This window comes from Mucor mucedo (genome assembly GCF_025094135.1).
Source record: "Mucor mucedo strain NRRL 3635 chromosome Unknown EV154scaffold_36, whole genome shotgun sequence".
In the NCBI taxonomy this organism is placed as follows: domain Eukaryota; kingdom Fungi; phylum Mucoromycota; class Mucoromycetes; order Mucorales; family Mucoraceae; genus Mucor; species Mucor mucedo.
The window spans coordinates 204489-222436 of NW_026252320.1; the positions used below are offsets into that span (position 1 = coordinate 204489).

The 17948-nt window shown below is 38.3% G+C and overlaps 6 protein-coding genes across 6 annotated transcripts; 4 read left to right on the forward strand and 2 right to left on the reverse strand.

Annotated features, from left to right (window-relative positions):
• Positions 1-58: 58 nt before the first annotated feature.
• On the forward strand, positions 59-3599 carry EV154DRAFT_441952 (uncharacterized protein; the record flags this gene model as incomplete). The annotated part of the gene is made up of 11 exons (XM_051596970.1): positions 59-456; positions 542-580; positions 645-750; positions 818-1714; positions 1791-2133; positions 2199-2259; positions 2350-2482; positions 2548-2594; positions 2645-2898; positions 2968-3198; positions 3277-3599. Coding segments are annotated over exons 1-11 (2760 nt in total), but the record flags the coding sequence as incomplete, so codon positions are not given.
• Positions 3600-4751: 1152 nt separating this feature from the next.
• EV154DRAFT_480578 (kinase-like domain-containing protein) lies at positions 4752-7671 on the forward strand (the record flags this gene model as incomplete). The annotated part of the gene is made up of 8 exons (XM_051598338.1): positions 4752-4911; positions 5032-5387; positions 5446-5651; positions 5721-5874; positions 5950-6209; positions 6270-6802; positions 6868-7068; positions 7139-7671. The coding sequence occupies 8 exons, from the start codon at positions 4752-4754 to the stop codon at positions 7669-7671; spliced, it is 2403 nt and encodes an 800-aa protein (XP_051458599.1).
• Positions 7658-8725, reverse strand: EV154DRAFT_505899 (acyl-CoA N-acyltransferase). The gene is made up of 6 exons (XM_051601227.1): positions 8623-8725; positions 8460-8513; positions 8382-8406; positions 8213-8303; positions 7863-8132; positions 7658-7809 (listed from the first exon to the last, which is right to left on the reverse strand). The coding sequence occupies exons 2-6, from the start codon at positions 8510-8512 to the stop codon at positions 7709-7711; spliced, it is 540 nt and encodes a 179-aa protein (XP_051458600.1). The 5' UTR covers position 8513; positions 8623-8725; the 3' UTR covers positions 7658-7708.
• A 272-nt stretch (positions 8726-8997) lies between these two features.
• Positions 8998-10045, forward strand: EV154DRAFT_505908 (uncharacterized protein). The gene is made up of 4 exons (XM_051601228.1): positions 8998-9161; positions 9243-9274; positions 9331-9372; positions 9435-10045. The coding sequence occupies exons 1-4, from the start codon at positions 9094-9096 to the stop codon at positions 9719-9721; spliced, it is 429 nt and encodes a 142-aa protein (XP_051458601.1). The 5' UTR covers positions 8998-9093; the 3' UTR covers positions 9722-10045.
• On the forward strand, positions 9772-11027 carry EV154DRAFT_200266 (uncharacterized protein). Its single transcript, XM_051594332.1, has 3 exons — positions 9772-10081; positions 10158-10227; positions 10338-11027. Exons 1-3 carry the CDS (start codon positions 10045-10047, stop codon positions 10900-10902), a joined length of 672 nt encoding a protein of 223 aa, XP_051458602.1. The 5' UTR covers positions 9772-10044; the 3' UTR covers positions 10903-11027.
• A 1085-nt stretch (positions 11028-12112) lies between these two features.
• EV154DRAFT_505934 (uncharacterized protein) lies at positions 12113-17032 on the reverse strand. The gene is made up of 6 exons (XM_051601229.1): positions 16916-17032; positions 15291-16850; positions 15053-15201; positions 14891-14966; positions 13924-14800; positions 12113-13852 (listed from the first exon to the last, which is right to left on the reverse strand). Exons 2-6 carry the CDS (start codon positions 16845-16847, stop codon positions 12276-12278), a joined length of 4236 nt encoding a protein of 1411 aa, XP_051458603.1. The 5' UTR covers positions 16848-16850; positions 16916-17032; the 3' UTR covers positions 12113-12275.
• Between the last annotated feature and the right edge of the window lie 916 nt (positions 17033-17948).

The following is a 17948-nucleotide window of genomic DNA, read 5'->3' on the forward strand; positions in this document are numbered from 1 at the left end:
CTGAGAAAGAAAAAAAAAAAAAATAGAAAAACCCCATCAATCAAAAAAAAAAAAAAAAGCAACCTTTTCTCTTTCTATCTCCTTTTTTTTCTTTTTAATTCTTTTTTATTGTTTTAATTATATTAAAACCATGTCGGCCACACCTGGACCTACCAGTCTAGCGACATCCATTATTTCAGCTACGTTATCTTCGATTATATCCACACCCACCTCCAACATTATATCCAATGCCATTAGCGCTACCTCACGTACACCCACCTCCATGACATTCTACAGCTCCTCCGCATCCCCATCGCCCACCACCACCTCGAAAGGCGGTGGGTTTGGTTTTACAGACGATACATTAACGAAAATGGGAGCAGATGCAAAAAATACGTCAGATATCACATCGCAATTTGTCATTTGCTTCGTAGCCGGCATCGTTTGCTTTTTGGCCTTTTGTATATTTAGAACAAGGCATGACATTTTTCTCTTTTTATTAAAAAAAAAAAAAAGCAACGTTTTTCTTATACCAAATTTCTGATCTCCCTCATTACTATAGATTCCCAGTTTTATTCTCACCTCGCTTAAACATGAAACGGTAAGAACAGGGAAAGATAGATAAAATTGTCTTTCTTACTCACATAATTAAAAAAAAAAAAAAGACATAAGCCGCCAGAGTTACCCACCAGTCTTTTCGGCTGGATCCTCCCATTAATAAGAATCGGTGATGAAGAAATGCTAGAAAATGTCGGTTTGGATGCGCTTTTGGTAAAAATTTTGAAGCTCCCCCCAAAGCTTTATCATGTGTCACACTTTAACACATTTTCTCCCGTAGATGTTAAAATTCATCGTTATGGGTATCCAGATCTTCAGTATATTAACGCTCCTGGGTATCATTGTTTTTGTGCCTATCACCATGACAGCTGACTACTCACATTTGACCAAACTCACCACCGTCAGCCGAATTTCGATGGAAGTGATTGAAGACGGAGACTCGAAACTAATTGCTTATTTGATATTTGCTTACATTTTTACGTTTATCACCTTTGTCTTTTTAAAACGAAGCTATCATGAGTACATTTACTTGCGGGCGAAATTCCTGTTGAAACAATCCAAAATGATGGTGTCTCGGTCTGTGGTAGTAACAGGTATTCCGCAACACCTTCGATCCGACCAAGCTTTATCCGAATATTACGAGAACTTGGGGATTGGTGCTGTCGAGAGTTGTTACGTGGTACGAGAGGTGCACAGATTAAACACCCTGATCAAGAAGCGAGCGAATGCCCTTATCTGTCTAGAAGACGCTTATGCGAGTTACTGGGGAAACCCTTGTCGATTACCTGGCTATGATCCTGATCGCATCCTGGACGATGTCGAAATGTATAAAAAAGTCCTGGATCTGGCCGAAAAGCGACCTGATAGCAGTTCCGATGAAGAAGAAGAGTTGCAAGAGCTCGATGGTGCACAAAGATCGAAAAAGAAAAAACCCGGAAATACCACCTTCTTTAAAGGTTTGGTGGAACCCAAGTTCGGATTGAAAAAGAAGACGTCCAAAAGACCTACCGTGAGGGTCGGTGGTCTCTTTGGCTTATTTGGTAAAAAAGTAGACGCCATTGAATATTATACCAAATTGTTTGATGATCTCGATAAAACCGTTAATGATCGAAGAAAATCACCCAACTTTGAAATGGCCAATGTTGGTTTTGTTACATTTGAACGCATGAGCAGTGCTGTAAATATCAACTTGCCCACATACATGTAAACTACTCTTTGCTAACTTTTTTTTGTTTTTGTTTTTTGCAAACTAGGTGGTTGCTTCTCAAATTGCCATCAATCCTGAACCCTTCAACTGCCGTACCATTATGGCTTGGGAGCCCAGAGATATCTTGTGGGAAAGTATTGGCATTCGTGGTCGTGAACGTGTGATTCGAGAGATCGTAATTTGGACTATCACAGTGGCATTATGTCTGGGCTGGGCTTTTCCCGTCACAGCCATCTCTTCTTTACTCAGTGCACAATCATTGGGCAAAATTGATCCTTCCATCACACAGAAAATCGAGGATAGTTATGTCGCAAGTTTGATTTTCAATTCCTTTGTACCTACCATCATTCTCAATATCTTTACTTCTATCTTACCCTTCATTTTCGATGGTAAGATACCCTTTTTTTACTTATCGAATCAAACACATGTTATACTCATTTTTTTTATCCCCTAGCTCTCGGTTACTATCAAGGCCTAAGATCACGTAGTGCTGTTGCAGAATCCACACTTAGCAAGTAAAGTCCCCTCACTCACACACACACCATTTTTCATCTCAGTGTCCAAAGTTACTGATCATTGCTTTTTTTTTTTTTGCGGAAACGTAGGTATTATTTCTTCTTGATTTTCTTGACCTTGATTTTATACTCTGTTATTGGTGCTACATTTGAAGTCATCTGGGTCAGTTTTACACACGACATTCAGAATATCCCTGAATTTATTGCCGATGTACTTCCAACCGTAAGTATTTCTCCCCGCCCAGTAGGCGTTGCTGGATCTGGGCTAACCTTCTTCAATATTCGTAGCTTGCTCCTTTCTTTATCAATTATACCATGTTACAAACATTTTTAATGTAAGTTACCCTCTACCCTAAAACATGCGTTTGTATTCACCTCTATGTAGTATGCCATTGAATTTGCTGTTGTTGGGTTCGATTATTATTCGTGGATTCTATCACATGTTTCTCTGCAAAACACCGCGAGAGCATGCGGAAAATCGCGCACCTTGGGCTTTTAACTACGGTATCGGTTATCCTGCACCCTTATTGATTTTTGCTATTGTTTTTGAATATTCGCTTATTTGTCCCTTGATCTTGTTATTTGGTACAGTTTACTTTTGTATCACCTATGTAGTCTACAAATATCAGTTTTTATATGGTAAAAAGACAAATCTCTCCCATCCTATAGTACCAATCCAAACTAAAACCCGCCCCCCCAAAAAAAAAGTTTACTTTAGACCATATGAAGCAGCCGGAAAATTATGGACAATGGTGATCCCACGTATTATTTTCACATTGGTTTTGTTCCAATTGACCATGATGGGTATTTTCCTTTTGGGAAAAAGCTATGTCCTGGGCGGTCTTTGCGTGCCCTTGATTGTGATTACCTTTGTCTTTTACGTCTTGCTTGAAAAGGCCTACAAGGAAAATGGCGAGAATTTACCGATGCAACTTTTACGTGATAATATCGAGAAATTGCCCAATGGATCGGATATCGAGGACGAGGAAGGGTCTTCGTGCGACGATGACGACGAAGAAGAGGAAAAGGTACCTACACCTGAAGAAGAAGCCAAAGCCAAAGAAATGAAAATGATTGCTCGAAACCGATGGAAAAAAGCCGCCTTATCCGCTGTCAATTTGAAAGCGGAAACTCCAGCTGAAGATAAATCCATCATCATTCGACCGCGTCATCGTAAACTCGTGTTGGATGAGGATGATTATGAGGCCACACCTGATCGCTTAACAGATTATCGTCAACCGCCCATGCAACTGAATCCTGGTATCTTGGACGCAGGACTTAAAAAATACGGTAATCCATTGCTGGTAGGTGTTTTACCCCAACTTTGGTTACCTGTCAAATTACCCGTGGCGGGAGAAGATAATAAGGGTCGTCGTCGTCGGTCCGATCTCTTACATAACAGAGTCTCGGGTGGCGGTGGAAATCTGGCTCAACATTTGGCTGAAATCTTGCGTAAAGTTGAATCTGAAAACAAGAGCGAATCAGATCTGCAAAAGTCTTCCAATACATTGGCCACCAACACCACCACGCCTGTCAACGATGGTGCTCAGGATGCTCTAATTGAAGACTCCAAGAGAAAAGCACGGAAAGATGCCGCCCATATTGTTGCTGGTAAACCCAAGACCAAAGTAGGCGTTTTACGTGGTTTATTTCAACGTGGTGCACTCAAACAAAGTAACCTTGCTGCTGTAAATGCCACTTCTACCCCCGATCTGAGCTTGAAAGGCTCCCCTGCTGCAGACGACGCTACGATGGATTCCGTTGAGAAGGGTCAACATAGTGCTGGTGGAACAAGCGCAAGTACAAGATCTACTTCTTCTAAAGAGGTGCATCAAGTATACTATCATCATCCTGAGCGTAGAAAATCACATACGTCCGAAATGCAATTCCCTATGCCTCGTCGACCTGAATATAAACAATCGGGTCTGAGTGCTCCAGCTCTTGTACCGGATATGGGGGATAATGAAGCGATGGCAAGTACCATTGTTCGACCGGACACACAAAATAGTAGACATAGTAGTGCGCCTCTGATTAGCAAAAAAGAAAAATAATCGCTCATCTTGTATAAAAAAAAAAAAAATTATTAATCCCCCATTGTTTGTAAATAATTACTGCTCTAAACGGTTGTACCACCTTTCTGAATATTTTTTACTTTTTTTTTTGTGAGTTGGTGTTCTTTGAATTACACTTTTATTAAACTGTTGAAGCAAAATATGCCAACTTTAAATTGTGGCTCAGAGTTTGCGATTCAACGCACTTTTACAAGATAGACTCACAAAAAAAAAAAACCATTTCTATATATGGAAAACAAGCCAAACAAACAACAGAAGGCTTAATTAAGGAACTCTACTTTAGGAAAAGCCGGTTAATTTTTTATTTTTTTTTTACCTTAAAAAAAAATTGTGCCTTGATATTTGCTTTTCCCACCCCTTTTTTCTTTCTTTTTGAAATAAAATAAAAAAAAAACAAAAAAAACTTGTACTGACCGAGAAATGAATAGTTACAGTAGAAATAAAAGTACTTATTCTGCAGGTTTAGTATCTGGCAACATTTCCTCCAGTGAAACTCCTGTCACTGGAGGACAAAGAAAATTACGTGATTCTCAATTTACCTTATCTTCCGCTGAGAATAACAGCAATCTTAGTTTTCCTGGTAAAATATAAATACTAATTTTTCCGCACTTGGGGGTCATCTTCTTAATTTTATTTAACAAACATACACTTTCCCATTTTTAATTTTATGAAGCGTCTCGGAAATCACAAACATATCAAGGTAGGACCGTCATCCAGGACGAATCCGACGAGGACGACGACGATGAGGATAGCGACTGGGATTTAGAACCCGAACTTGAAATTGCCAAAGTCCAGCAAGCCTCATTACTGCATCGACGTATCCCTTCACTTCGAAAGCAACCGCAGGTGGTGCCTGTTGTCAGTCATAGCGCACCCAGTAAACCCAAAGGATCGTCACCGTATTATTGCGAAGAAGTCGGACCTCAACTCGATTTAGGTTATCAATGGCCTCAGGATGTATACCAGAAATCACGAGGCTTTCGAAAGGTATCACCCCGAGATAATCTATCGAGACAACGCGATATTGATCGCCGTTTACTGACAAACCGACACAAGGTAAGCGACCATAATTTTTTTTTTTTTTTCGGGAAGACGGTTGTTAACGTCCAAAAAGTCCAAGAGTCGGTTGCTTTCAATGACGGTAAATCTAAAGGAAACATTCAACACGAATAATCCTAAATTCAATTATGACCAAGAAAAGATCCCTAAACGAATCTTGACAAAGCCAAGTAAACCGTTTCGAAATGAAGGCAATGATAATGAGAATTTCGATTATATCCTTAAAGTGAATGAAGTCCTTGGCCATGATCCCAATTTCAAGTACGATAACAACAAAACTATTTTGTTAGTCACCACACTTTACCGATGATACTCATTGTTTTTTTGTAGGTATAGAGTCATTGATATTTTGGGTCAAGGCACCTTTGGTCAAGTGGTGAAATGTGAACGTATCTCAACAGGCGAATTATTTTCTGTTAAAGTCATCAAGAACAAGAGTGCTTACAAGACCCAAAGTTGTATGGAAATCGAGATTTTAAAAAAGGTAAAAGGGTATTTTCATCCTATTGAAAGAGAAAGAGAGAAAGCTCATTTCCACCCATTTTTTTTTTCTGTGTAGTTGAATACACAGTTAGATCCAGAAGATAAACACCATATATTACGCTTACACCATATCTTTTCTCATAAGAATCACTTGTGTTTGGTATTTGAGTTGCTTTCCTACAATCTATACGATCTCATTGGTCATAATCGATATAAGGGGTTTGCTCCCGAGAAAGTCAGAGCGTTTGCTGTGCAAATCCTCGATACCCTCTCTCTTTTAAAAGAGGCCAAAATCATCCATTGTGATCTCAAGCCTGAAAATATCCTACTCGAAAAGTAACCGAAAAAAGAAAAGATCTTTTTAACTTAGAATACTCATTTTTTTCTTTCATTTAGTGAAAAATCGCTGACGATCAAGGTCATTGATTTCGGTTCGTCTTGTCACGAGGCTAATCGAATTTACACCTACATCCAATCTAGATTCTATCGGTCTCCCGAAGTGATTCTGGGTATGCGGTATACGGGTGCCATTGATATGTGGTCCTTTGGTTGCATTGTGGCCGAATTATTCCTAGGCCTGCCTTTATTTCCTGGAAGCTCTGAATACAACCAACTCTTCCGTATCGTCGAAATGCTGGGCACACCTTCCAAGGACATGTTGAGTAAAGGAAGAAACACAAACAAGTTTTTCAATAAGAACAGTACGGGCTTTGACTCGTTTGAGTATGAATTAAAGAGTCGCGAACAGTATAGTCACGAGAATAGTAAAAATGAGCTGCCTCGAAAAAAGTATTTCCCACAGACACAACTCAAGGATATCATCCTCATGTACAATAATGGAAAACCCCAGTTGTCCAAAGAAGAAACCGAAAAGAGACGTTCTTCTGGCTCGGTGAACTATTTGCGAGAAGAAGAAGAAAGACAGAAAGGTACGTAGCTTGCATCCAAAAAAATAAAAATAAAAACGAAAATGCTCATGCTACTTTTGGATTAGAAATGGAAGCTAGGTTATGTATTCTTGATTTTCTATATGGTGTGCTCGAATTAAATCCCTTGAAACGATGGACACCTCAACAAGCACTTCAACATCCATTTATCACACAGAAACCATTTACAGGTCCATTTAAACCCGATGGCCAAATCAAATTTACTACCTCCATTAGCAGTGCATCCACATTAGCTAATTTCAATCCAAGTAAAGAAATATCCTCCTTATAAGAAAAAAAAAAGATCTAACAGTTCATATCCTTATTTGTTTGTTGTAGATGAAAAGCCCGTGCATAGTGGAACTCGTAGAAGAGCTGAATCGATGAATAAACCTGTGGCTCCCGAACAACTCCAATTGATCGCCAAAAAAATCCAATCTCCTATTACCAAATACCCCAAGGAACACGATGGTTCTGACAATGTCCATCCTAAGCAGGCACCACCATCGGATGCCTACCGACAAAGAAATACCCGGTCACAAGGAGATTACATTGGTTTATTGCCGCCTGAGATCCCTGTGGAAAAAAAGAAAGTGCTTCTGGATGACAGAAAGGTCAAGATTTCGCCTCAAATTAAAGTCAGGACAGGGTCGCATGAATCCATGCGTGTGCCTCCCAATGACGGACAAACGGTACGTGGTGTGGATGGCAAGTCGAAATTCGGTAATGTCAGAAAGTCGCATGCAGGCGAAGCGGCGGGTGGGCTTCTCATGATGCGACAAAAGGATAATGATGATATGGCGAAGCAACAAGTTGTACAGAATGGTAAAAGGTCGATGGCAGGTGCATTTAAACGACGTTCACTTAAATAAACAGTTTTTTTATTTGTCTCTTTTTTTTTTTCTATTATTAACGCCAAGAGTCTAAATCCTCAGGATTTACAAACACTTTTTCTCCGTTTTCTCGAATCGTTTCTAATTTCGTATCCCTGGGTAACGCCTTCCGCATATCTATTTTCATTGTTTTAAAATTGATTTTTTGTACGTTATACTAATTGACGTACCATAAGCATTTTCATTCACTTGTCCTGCATAATAATTTCGCACGGTTCGATAAACTGAATATCCAAACTTGCGATACATATCAATGGCTACCGTATTGGAAACACGTACATAAAGATCCACAAACCATCCATTGTATGTCTTTTGAGAGACCTCTTCAAGTAAATTCATCATACCATCCGCAAGTCCCAATCGACGATATTCAGGAGCCACTGTGATTGCAGTGACGTGACCATGCCAATTCTTACCCGTACCTTCCGTCTTACCCATCACTAGCGATGCCCCCCCAAAAAAAAAAAAGGATGTTTAACGATGACAACTTTTTTTTGTTATATACATCTTTAAAGTTTACCGTAACCCATCAGACGGTCATGAGGAGAGACTTGCACACTGAATAAATCGGGCCAACGTGCAAGATATTGAAGGTAAAATGAGATATTGTACTAGAGAAAAAAAGAAAAGAAAAACGAGTTGAGAATGGACCTTCCTCCCAAACATGGGATATGTCAGCACGTCTTTACTGTTTCGGTCAAAGGATCGAGATTGCTAAACAGAACAAAGTTAAGTAAAGAGATAATGTGGAAGAGCAAGCATATTACATGTTGTTGAATTCAAACAAATCAGTGGCCTTAAAACGTCTTAATAAACTCATGCTGTGTTAAAGTCAATACAATGTAAAAAAAAAAAAAGACTCAGATTCTACACTAAAAAAAAAGAAAAGGGTGTGTCTATAGGAAAACTGTAGTGTATTCAGTCACCTACACTACTTTATTTTGAACAAAAGGAAAGCAGGTCACGGCAACAACGAAACATCAGCCGATGAAAACAACATAAACAGAAGGGGTTATTCCTTCCCCCCCCCCCCCTTTACCCATCTTCTACGCCGTCGAGATTTCCTAAAGTGACAAATAAATATCAATTGATCACATTTTGTATTGTAAAAAAAAAAAAAAAAAGTGTAAATAGAACCTGTGATGGGCTTTTTTTTTTTTTTTTTGGTATTTTTATAGTTTGGGTAACGAATACGTTACGGAATTCATAAATAAACAAAGCTTCCGTAATTCATGCCAGATGATGAGAAATGGGTAATTCTCAAAATGCATTTAGCATAAACAAATAAATAAATAGGGACGTGGCTTTTTTTTTTTTTTTTTTTTTTCAACACCAGAAAAAAAATCCTGCGTACAGAAAGAAAGAAAAAAAAAATATAGTCTTTGACATTACTGAATTAACATGGCACTTTGCAAGATTTGTGAAAAGGAACAATCCAAGTACAAATGTCCTAAATGTAGAGCTCCCTAGTAAATGTAGATTCATGTCATGCTCTATTTAATTTTATGCTAATGTAGAAAAAAAAAAATTTAATTTATTTTGTATAAAAGCTGCTCCTTGGTCTGTTTTAAGAAACATAAGGGTAAGGCTTGCTTAATTTTTTACCGGTTTGTGAGCTCATTGATTGATTATTTTTAGAAACCCCGTGTGAGTTTTCGGAGCCAACAAACAAGACACAGGGTAACGACAACAACAACAAAGAAAAGTGTAATGTTTAATATTGACTAATAAAACAAGTCTAGTACCTGTTCGAAAGGAGATTACGCCCATCGGAGCACCTGACGAGGAAGACCCCAGTAGGCTGACGCCGCAAGATTTAGAGAAACTTGCATATTCCAAGGAGATTCACCAACTATTAGAGCATCCGGAAATCAGGGAAATTATAAGACAAATTGATTGCTCCAAGACACCAGTGGTCGATTTAGATTTCATGCGATCCAACGACCCCGTCTTTGATGATTTTACAAAGAAATTAGTCGAAATTACTTTTAAAGAAAAGCTGGATGCAGTCCAGAAAAAGGGCACCTGATCATTGCATAAATTGTTCTCACACACCTCTTACGCCGAATAAAAATATATATATAAATACCTTCCTCTCTCTATTCTTTTTTCTTTATCTCTCTATATTCTTCTTCATTATCATTTTTTCTGGCTCTCCGGGATCAAACCTCCTTTCTTTTCGCAAATTATCATATGGGGAGCAATTGAGTGTACCTCCCAGCTGGTGTCCCCCGGAAACTTCTTTCTCTTGTCATCATTGGCAGAGAAAGAAGGCTAAATCACTCTCTCTCTTTACCGCCCTCTTTTTTTTTTTTCCTATCACTGTATCTGCTCTCTTCTATTTACGTGATTATGTCTCTCCTCTTTCTGCCCTCTTCTTCGCTCTGTCGTTAGTCGCTCATCGTGTTTAATCTTAAACATCTGCTCATTGTTCAAATACATCATTTTCTCATGTGTGTTTACAGATGTCCTCTGTCTGTTTCACCCTTGTGTTGCTCTTTGCTGTCTACTTTTTTCTCGTGAAGGCACCCTCCTAAAAAAAAAATCTTTCAAAAAGCCTCGCAAAAAAAACTTCAAAATTCAAAAAAAACCCTATATTCCAACAAGCAAATAACTCCTATAAAAAAAAACCCCCTCCATCGGCAAAAAAAAAAATTCGAAAAATCCCAATTATATACCGCTCCCTGTAGCGTCACTGCTCCTCTTCTTCGCTGCCTTTCTTCTACTGAAGTATTGCTCGCTCTGTCCCCCCCCTTCCCAGCATGCCTTGTTTCTACTGAAACATTGTTCTCGCCTCCGTCTCTAAGGAAACGTTTTCTCTTTGTTTCGTGGAAACAATGTCTTTGTCTGTTTGTTTCTAATGGAATCATTCCACTCGTCACCAGTATTCATGGAATCAAGGTCATTGTCTTTAAGTTTCTAATGGAAGCATCCAATGACCTAGTATTTTGTGGAAAAACTGTTCAGGCCCGTTTGTTTCTAATGGAAGCAATGTTCTCGCTCCCCCGTTTCCAAGAAAACGTTTTGTCTTTGTTTCTACTGAAGCAATGGACTTCTTGCCTTTATTACAAAAAAAAAAATAAGAAAAGAAACTATTCTGGATCTTGGTCCTACCCTTTTTTTTCTCTATCAAATAAAGACATCTTTATAAAAACACTCTCTATCGTTTATTTATTTATTTATTTTAATGAGTACATTTTTAGTTCTTAGGGCAAGGGTGAAATATAAAACACTTGATGCAGTTCGATCAATAGGGGACATCGCCGATAAATAGTTGATTCTTATTCAAGTAAAAACAAGTTTATTTTTTTTACTCATGTGTGCCAAGCGTTCACTCCAAATGGGTTAGCATGTCAATATAATATAAATAAGATTAGTATACATCATATGTCCGTGAACCAGTAAACTTGTGCTAACTTTATTAAAACAATAAACTTAAAAAAAATATTTCTGTCATAGAATGGTGTACCAAAATCAGGTTAATCATCGGGAATTGCATTTTGAAATAAACCATACCATTTTTTTTTTTTTACATGCTGTCACTCCGTTTTATTTTTATAAAAAAAAAGCTAAAAGTGATCAAGATACCCAGGATTATCTTTTTTTAATACGCAGCGCTCAAAACTTGGACACTAAACATTGCATGAATTGGTGTGACACGGATATATTCGAATTCTTTTTTTTTTTTTTATAAAAAAAAAAAAGAAAACGTTATCCGTGGCTTCTCTATCCCTAATCTCAATAATTGCTATTTGTAAAATGCTTATTGTTTTGTTAAAATAAAAAGAATGAACAATCTAAGGGAGATGGCGTGGCCTTTTTATAAAAAATCCTCCCATCTTGTTAACGAAACTGCAGTAACAACATTATACAAAAACATGTGTAGTATATCTATGCTCAACTCTATGAGAATGATATAACCTTTATAACAATGTGTAAAAAGGTCTTCCCCTTGCATACAATCCTTTTCCAAAACCGGGGGGGTTTTTTTTTTAAAAAATAAAAATATATAAAAATAAAAAAAGTAATGGGGGACTTGTCGTGATCTTGGCCCTACGAGACTTTAAAAAAAAAAAGTTACTTAATATACAGGATTGAGGATGATTCATCATTTTGTCATCATCTTTTGTTCGCTCCGACTAAAGCACCGAGAGATGATCCCTCTTCTTTTAAAGCTCATTTTGGTGTAACGGGAAATTTAAAGCAAAAAACTTTTCTGTCCAAGTAAAAATAGGTCTGTTCTCTTTTGGAGGTCGTACACAAATGACTATAGATGATTTTCCGTCACACCCAAAATTTAATTTAACCGACAAGCAAGAAAAAAAAAAAAAAAAAAAAATACGGGCCGATGATGAGAGGAGGATAAAATTAAGGCGGTGGGGGGGGGGATTGAATTTAATATGATTTACAAAAAATTAGAGTATTATACAGGAAGTTGAAATAAAAGGAAATACAATAAATAAAGTTTTTTTCTTTTTTTTTTTTTTTTTTTTTTTTTTTGTAAGAGGTTATTAAAAAAGAAGAAACTAGAAGAGGGGGTGTAGGTGTGTGTATAAAAAATTAGGGGAGGGGAGGGGGACGATTTACTTGTTGACTTCTTTACTAAATTGACAAGAGACAGTAGGAGTCGTACCAGAGGCTACTTCTGCATCTACATCCAACAATTCTTCATCTGTATTTTCCTTATCCTTCTTTTTAAGAACAAGTTCAATCTCACGAATAATGTCGTTATCGTAAGGATCATATTGTTGTATATAATACTTGGCAGCGATACGAGGAAGGAAACAAGCAACAATCGTCAAGATAAGTATTAACCAGTAAAAGCCGGTACCGAATAAACGTAACTGACCTGCAAAGATAAACGTATTGAATTGAGAATAGACAACGACAAATGCATAGTAAACAAAGATCGATATAAACACGATGAAGGCTAGAATCCAGGTACAGTTATACAATGAAATCACCACAAAGAAATTAGCTACACAGACAGAGATACTGGATACAATGGTACCAATTTCATATAGCCCATTGGCGTCATATCCGCTCGGATCAATGGCACCACCCACAAGGAGCATATAAGGGAAAAAGAAGCAAACTGCCGATTGAAAGATCGAGTCGACGATCGTGAGATAGAATCTCCATACCTTGAATTTATCGTTACGAAGACCCATACGGTAAAGTTGAGGATACTTGAGTGAGATTTTAGCGTTGAGATCTTGGTCCCAGATACCCAAAAAGATAATGGGAAGAGATGTAAAGACAACATTGTACAATGTAACCAAGGCATAGTCAAATACCATGGAACCGTTAAATTGACAAAAGATTTGATACCAGAACAAGACAAAAGTCCAAACGATATTCTTAAAGAAGAAACCCATGATCATTTCAGCCGTACGAAGATAAGACCAACGACCATGCACCAATAAGAGTTTTTTCAAGAATCTGAATTGAGCAATAGCGTAATCGGAAGCCATCACAGCTTGTCGACCTTCGACACCCGAGATACCAACACCTACATTGGCTTCCTGAATCATAGAAACATCGTTCGCACCATCACCGATCGCCAACGTCATGACTTTTAAACCCTTCTTGACAAGGTTGACCACTTGCGCCTTTTGTTTGGGACTGACTCGACAGCAAATGACGCTGGAGCAACGCATACCAATGTCCAGGACTTTATCTTTGGTAGCGGCTTCCAGAGCGTACTTGAGAGTGGTACCGTCAATGACAAGCGCATATTTCTTTTCGGCTAGAGGGTCCAACGTCTCTTCCTTCTTCAATCTTTCCAAGGTATCCGTCAAGATTTGGGCGGTATCAATACGATTCGCAGCGGAGAGGATGAGTAATTCCATATCGGTTGTCAGTAGATTACAAGAGAAACCGATATTGATAGCAGTCTCTGTTTTATCACCGGTGAGAACCCATAACTTGATACCGGATTTTGCTAGTTCTGCAATGGTTTCGGGTACTCCTTCTTGAAGACGATCTTCAATAGCGGTACCACCCATTAATAACATGTTGGCTTCGATTTCTTCACTCACAGCATCAACACGTTCTTCACGTTGATGAATGCTAGCTGCTGCTTCTTGAAATCTCTTATTCCATGGTTTATACTCTTCAGGAGAGATAAAACGGTAAGAAAGACAGAGTGTACGAAGACCTTTTTTTTTTTATAAAAAAAAAAAAATGAGTTACATGTTGCTACGAGATAGATAGGGCTTTTTTTTTTACCTTCGTTTGCAAACTGTTCCAGATGTTTACTAGTAGAATCTCTTAATTCTTGTTGATCCTTTTCCAATTGATGTTGGTTACCGAATTCAGTACACAAACGTTCATAGATGACGGAATCTGCACCTTTGCAAAGCAAGACGATACGATCGCTGTCTTCGGGCTTGATGATGACACTCATTCTTTTTCGGGTGGAATTAAATTCGAGGACGTTGAGGAGGATGAAGCATTTTTCTTGGCCCTTGACCTCAATGTAGAGTTTGTTGGCATCACGACGAAGGAAAGTGAATCCCATGTCTCTGGCGGTAGCAACGAGGGCGGCTTCATCGGGAGACTGAGCCTTGTATTCGATCAGATCAGGTCTTTCAGGATCAGGTCTTTCGGCGATCACGGTATGACAAAGAGCCAAGGATTGATAGAAATGGGTGATGGCGGTTGCTTGTTGTGAGGTTTCGTCCTCAAGATGATCGAATAATTTGGGATCGACAAAGGTAGGCGATGGCCCAATATGTGTATTGGGAAAGAGACTGGCTTGTTTTTCAAACATATCCTTGCGAAGTTGTTCCATTTGTGAGGTATCGGGTGAGGTGAAATCAAGATCATCCATGGTGATATCGTTATGATCGTTCGGGGAAAAGTTGTGGTGACTTTGTTGTCTTTTCATAGCACCCATCGTCGCTTCTGTAGTAGCAATACCGTACGAGATACCATTGATGGTACATTTACGATATTCCATGACGTTTTGAGTAAGTGTGCCTGTTTTATCGGAAAAGATGTATTCAATTTGTCCGAGATCGTCAGAAATATTCCATGTTTTGGGAATACAAGGTGTGTCCGTCTCTGCATAATAAATATCGAGATCTGCAAAAATAAAATAAGCCTTATAAAAATAAATGAGTTATATATATATATATATATATATAAAAGAGAGAGAGAGAGAGATGATATCATCACTTTTTGTATTACTTACAGCTACAGTCTTTACGATTTCCACAGAGATGTATAAAGAAATGGGCACAATGTTTTGGTATAAAATGAGTGTAACCCTAGAAATTCAAAGAGAGTTGATTAGTTAAAATTGGAAAATCCCCGCCGTTGCGGGCTAGAAAAAAAAAAAAAAAGAAAAGTTTACCAGAATGTAAGAAAGCCAGACCAAGTAGCATTTGAGCCTTCGATACCAAAATCAAAGTAACGAGAGGAACCACTTCCATTGAATTGAGCACTATCAATTATGGAACTGACGATACAAAGAATAGCTAAAATGACAAAATTGGCAATGACCTAAAATAGAAAAAAAAAAAAAAAGTTAGAATGATTAAAAAAAAAAGGGTAAGAGGTAAAGGGATTGAATGATTTTTTTTTTTTTTTACGTGAGGGTTCGTTGCTTTGGCCATTTTACTTCTCTTGGAAGGTGTACGACCTGTATTCAACATAATTTTGGTATCACTTCCTGTATAGACAACGATCCCGATAGCCCATTTTGTGTTTCTGAGAACACAACCACGTAACAAGATATTGTTGTAGGTGACAGCATCTGCTTTTTCATGCGAGACACCGGAACGCACGGTTTCATTCTCATTGGCGTCGATCTGCCAACGCAAGACGGCATTGTACTGGTAAATATTGACATGAGGGGGTTCACTTTCAATATAGAAACGAGCTCTTTCACAATCATGTTCACTACGCAGACCAGCTGTTCCTGGCAAACCTTGACGTTGTTTTAAATTCGTTTCACCATCTAAATTTTGTGTTTCTACATAACATACATTGTCCGTCTCTGAGGTGGATAAGATGACAATATCGGCAGGGATATCCTGATCGTTTTCAAGCAAGACATAATCACCCACGTTTAATGATTTCCATTTCGTGTTGGCCCAATGCACTGGACAGTTCTCGGAGGGGGGGTCACCAGGGAACGCATCGGCACAGTTGTCCGTGGGTTTTGTGGTGGTTTGTCGCAGCATGGAATTTCTATAGGATCCGTTTTGTGCTGGTTCTTCTTCAGAGCGTACGGCTGCTGAATCTCTGGTGGAAATACGGTAGAGGACAGAATGAGGAATAGCGCCGGGACGATAAGGTCTTTTATCATTGTCAATAGGGGAAGGTTGACGATTGAACATGTTGGACATATTGGAACGAATGGTATCTGATCTTTTTCGAACGGTTGTCATGAGTGTTTTTGGTGGTGGTGTTGGTGGTGGTGGAGGGGTCAAGAATTCGTTGGAGGGACCACCCGCAGACAATTCGGTTAAAGGACGCTTATCTTCTGAGTTTTTGACGTTTCCGATGGGAGATGCTACTGGGTGTGTGGAGGAAGATGATTTTGCATTTCGGTAACTATGTGCATATTTGTTTTCTGAACCTGACAGTACAGAAAAGAAGCCAAAGATGACATGCAGATAATACCAAGTTCCTCTTGTGACAGGTGGAATATTGACGTTGTCCCAGTTTGTTAATTTCAAGACTTTGGAGTTGTTGACCTTGTCATCACTTTGGTTTCTTTTGAGATCTTCGAAACCATCCTTGATGGCGGTGATGACGAGAATACAAATGAGGGGTAAAGCGGAAACGGCAGGTTCCGTGACGCCGAACAATGGAATACACTGCAAGACGACGAGGAATAAAAAGTATAAATTGGCGACATTTCTAAACTGTTCAAACAAGTTTTTGGGGACAAAAGAGATGGGAGTGTATTTTGCTGTTCGAACTCGATTACTTGTGTAATGTTGCTGTATCAATTTACCATGATCGTCGTATTCGGACGATGGTAACTTCATATTGACGTAAATATTTCGACGAAGTTGCATATAGGATGAAGTCGAATCCATGCGTCGCAAGTCATCTTGTTCTTCTACTCCATCATCCTCATCATTGCTGCGCTTCTTTTTTCTCTTTAAAAAAATATTGGTTCGAGGTGATATTTTCATAATCTTTTTTTTTTTTTCTTTAATATAGTTGAGGAGTGAGGATTGAAAGCTCTTTATGTGTCTATTACCTAGAAAATTGGCATTCACACACACACACACACACGCAAGATATATATATATGTATATATATAAAGAACAAAAAAAAAAAAAAGAGAGAGAGAGAGAGAAAAGAGAAAGAAGGGTTTCCAGGTAACTCTATTTTACTGTCCTTGAATATATAATTATTTTTTTTTAGTACCACGTGGGATTAGAAAAAAAGCGTTTTTGCGGGTGTATTATGATCCCTTTTTTCGGATAAACACACTCCATGGTACAAAATGATTTATTATAGTTAATGTACACGGATTCGAACCTTTCCCTCATCTCTTCCACCACTACACACATATACACATACTCTCTTTAGTTGTTGTCAACTTTTATCATCTTCCCTTCTCCCCTCATTTACCTTTTCTTCTTCTTCTTTTTTCTCTCTCTCTCTCGGTAGATCTCTTCCCGCTCTAGTCCGGTTCTCACCCAATGATCAGGTAGGTGATGTTTTACTTCAGCTTCAAAATATATATATATATATATATAGGATGTAATTTTTTTTCAACTACCGTCCATGTGTGTACACAAATGCTTTTTGTTCTTTAACAAAAAAGTTACACTGAGCATAGTCTTTTTTGACTTGGCAATGACGAACAAAGAGGAAAAGAAGGGTCACATTTCGTCTATGTGGCTGAACAAAAAAAAACAAAAAAAGGGGGGAGCTGATAAAAATATGTGGTCACTTCATTATTTTTTTGACAGTCGATGACGCGGTAGTGATAAAGAAAAAAAAAGAAAATGATGGTGGAAATAGTATAGGGTGCCGCAATATGATTGGATATTAGAAAAGCGCAATGATCTCTTGTTGTCATGCAATAAGAGGTAGTAATGTGTTATTTCTAATATATTCTCCTCATTCAATGTAAGACAAAATGTACAATGCCAAAAAAAAAAAAAAAAAAAAAAAAAAAAAATCAGGAACCTTTTTATTTAGCATTTGATGACGATTGATGGTACAAAAAGTCAATTCTCCCCACTCAACACTTAAAACATATCCCACCGCACACACACAAA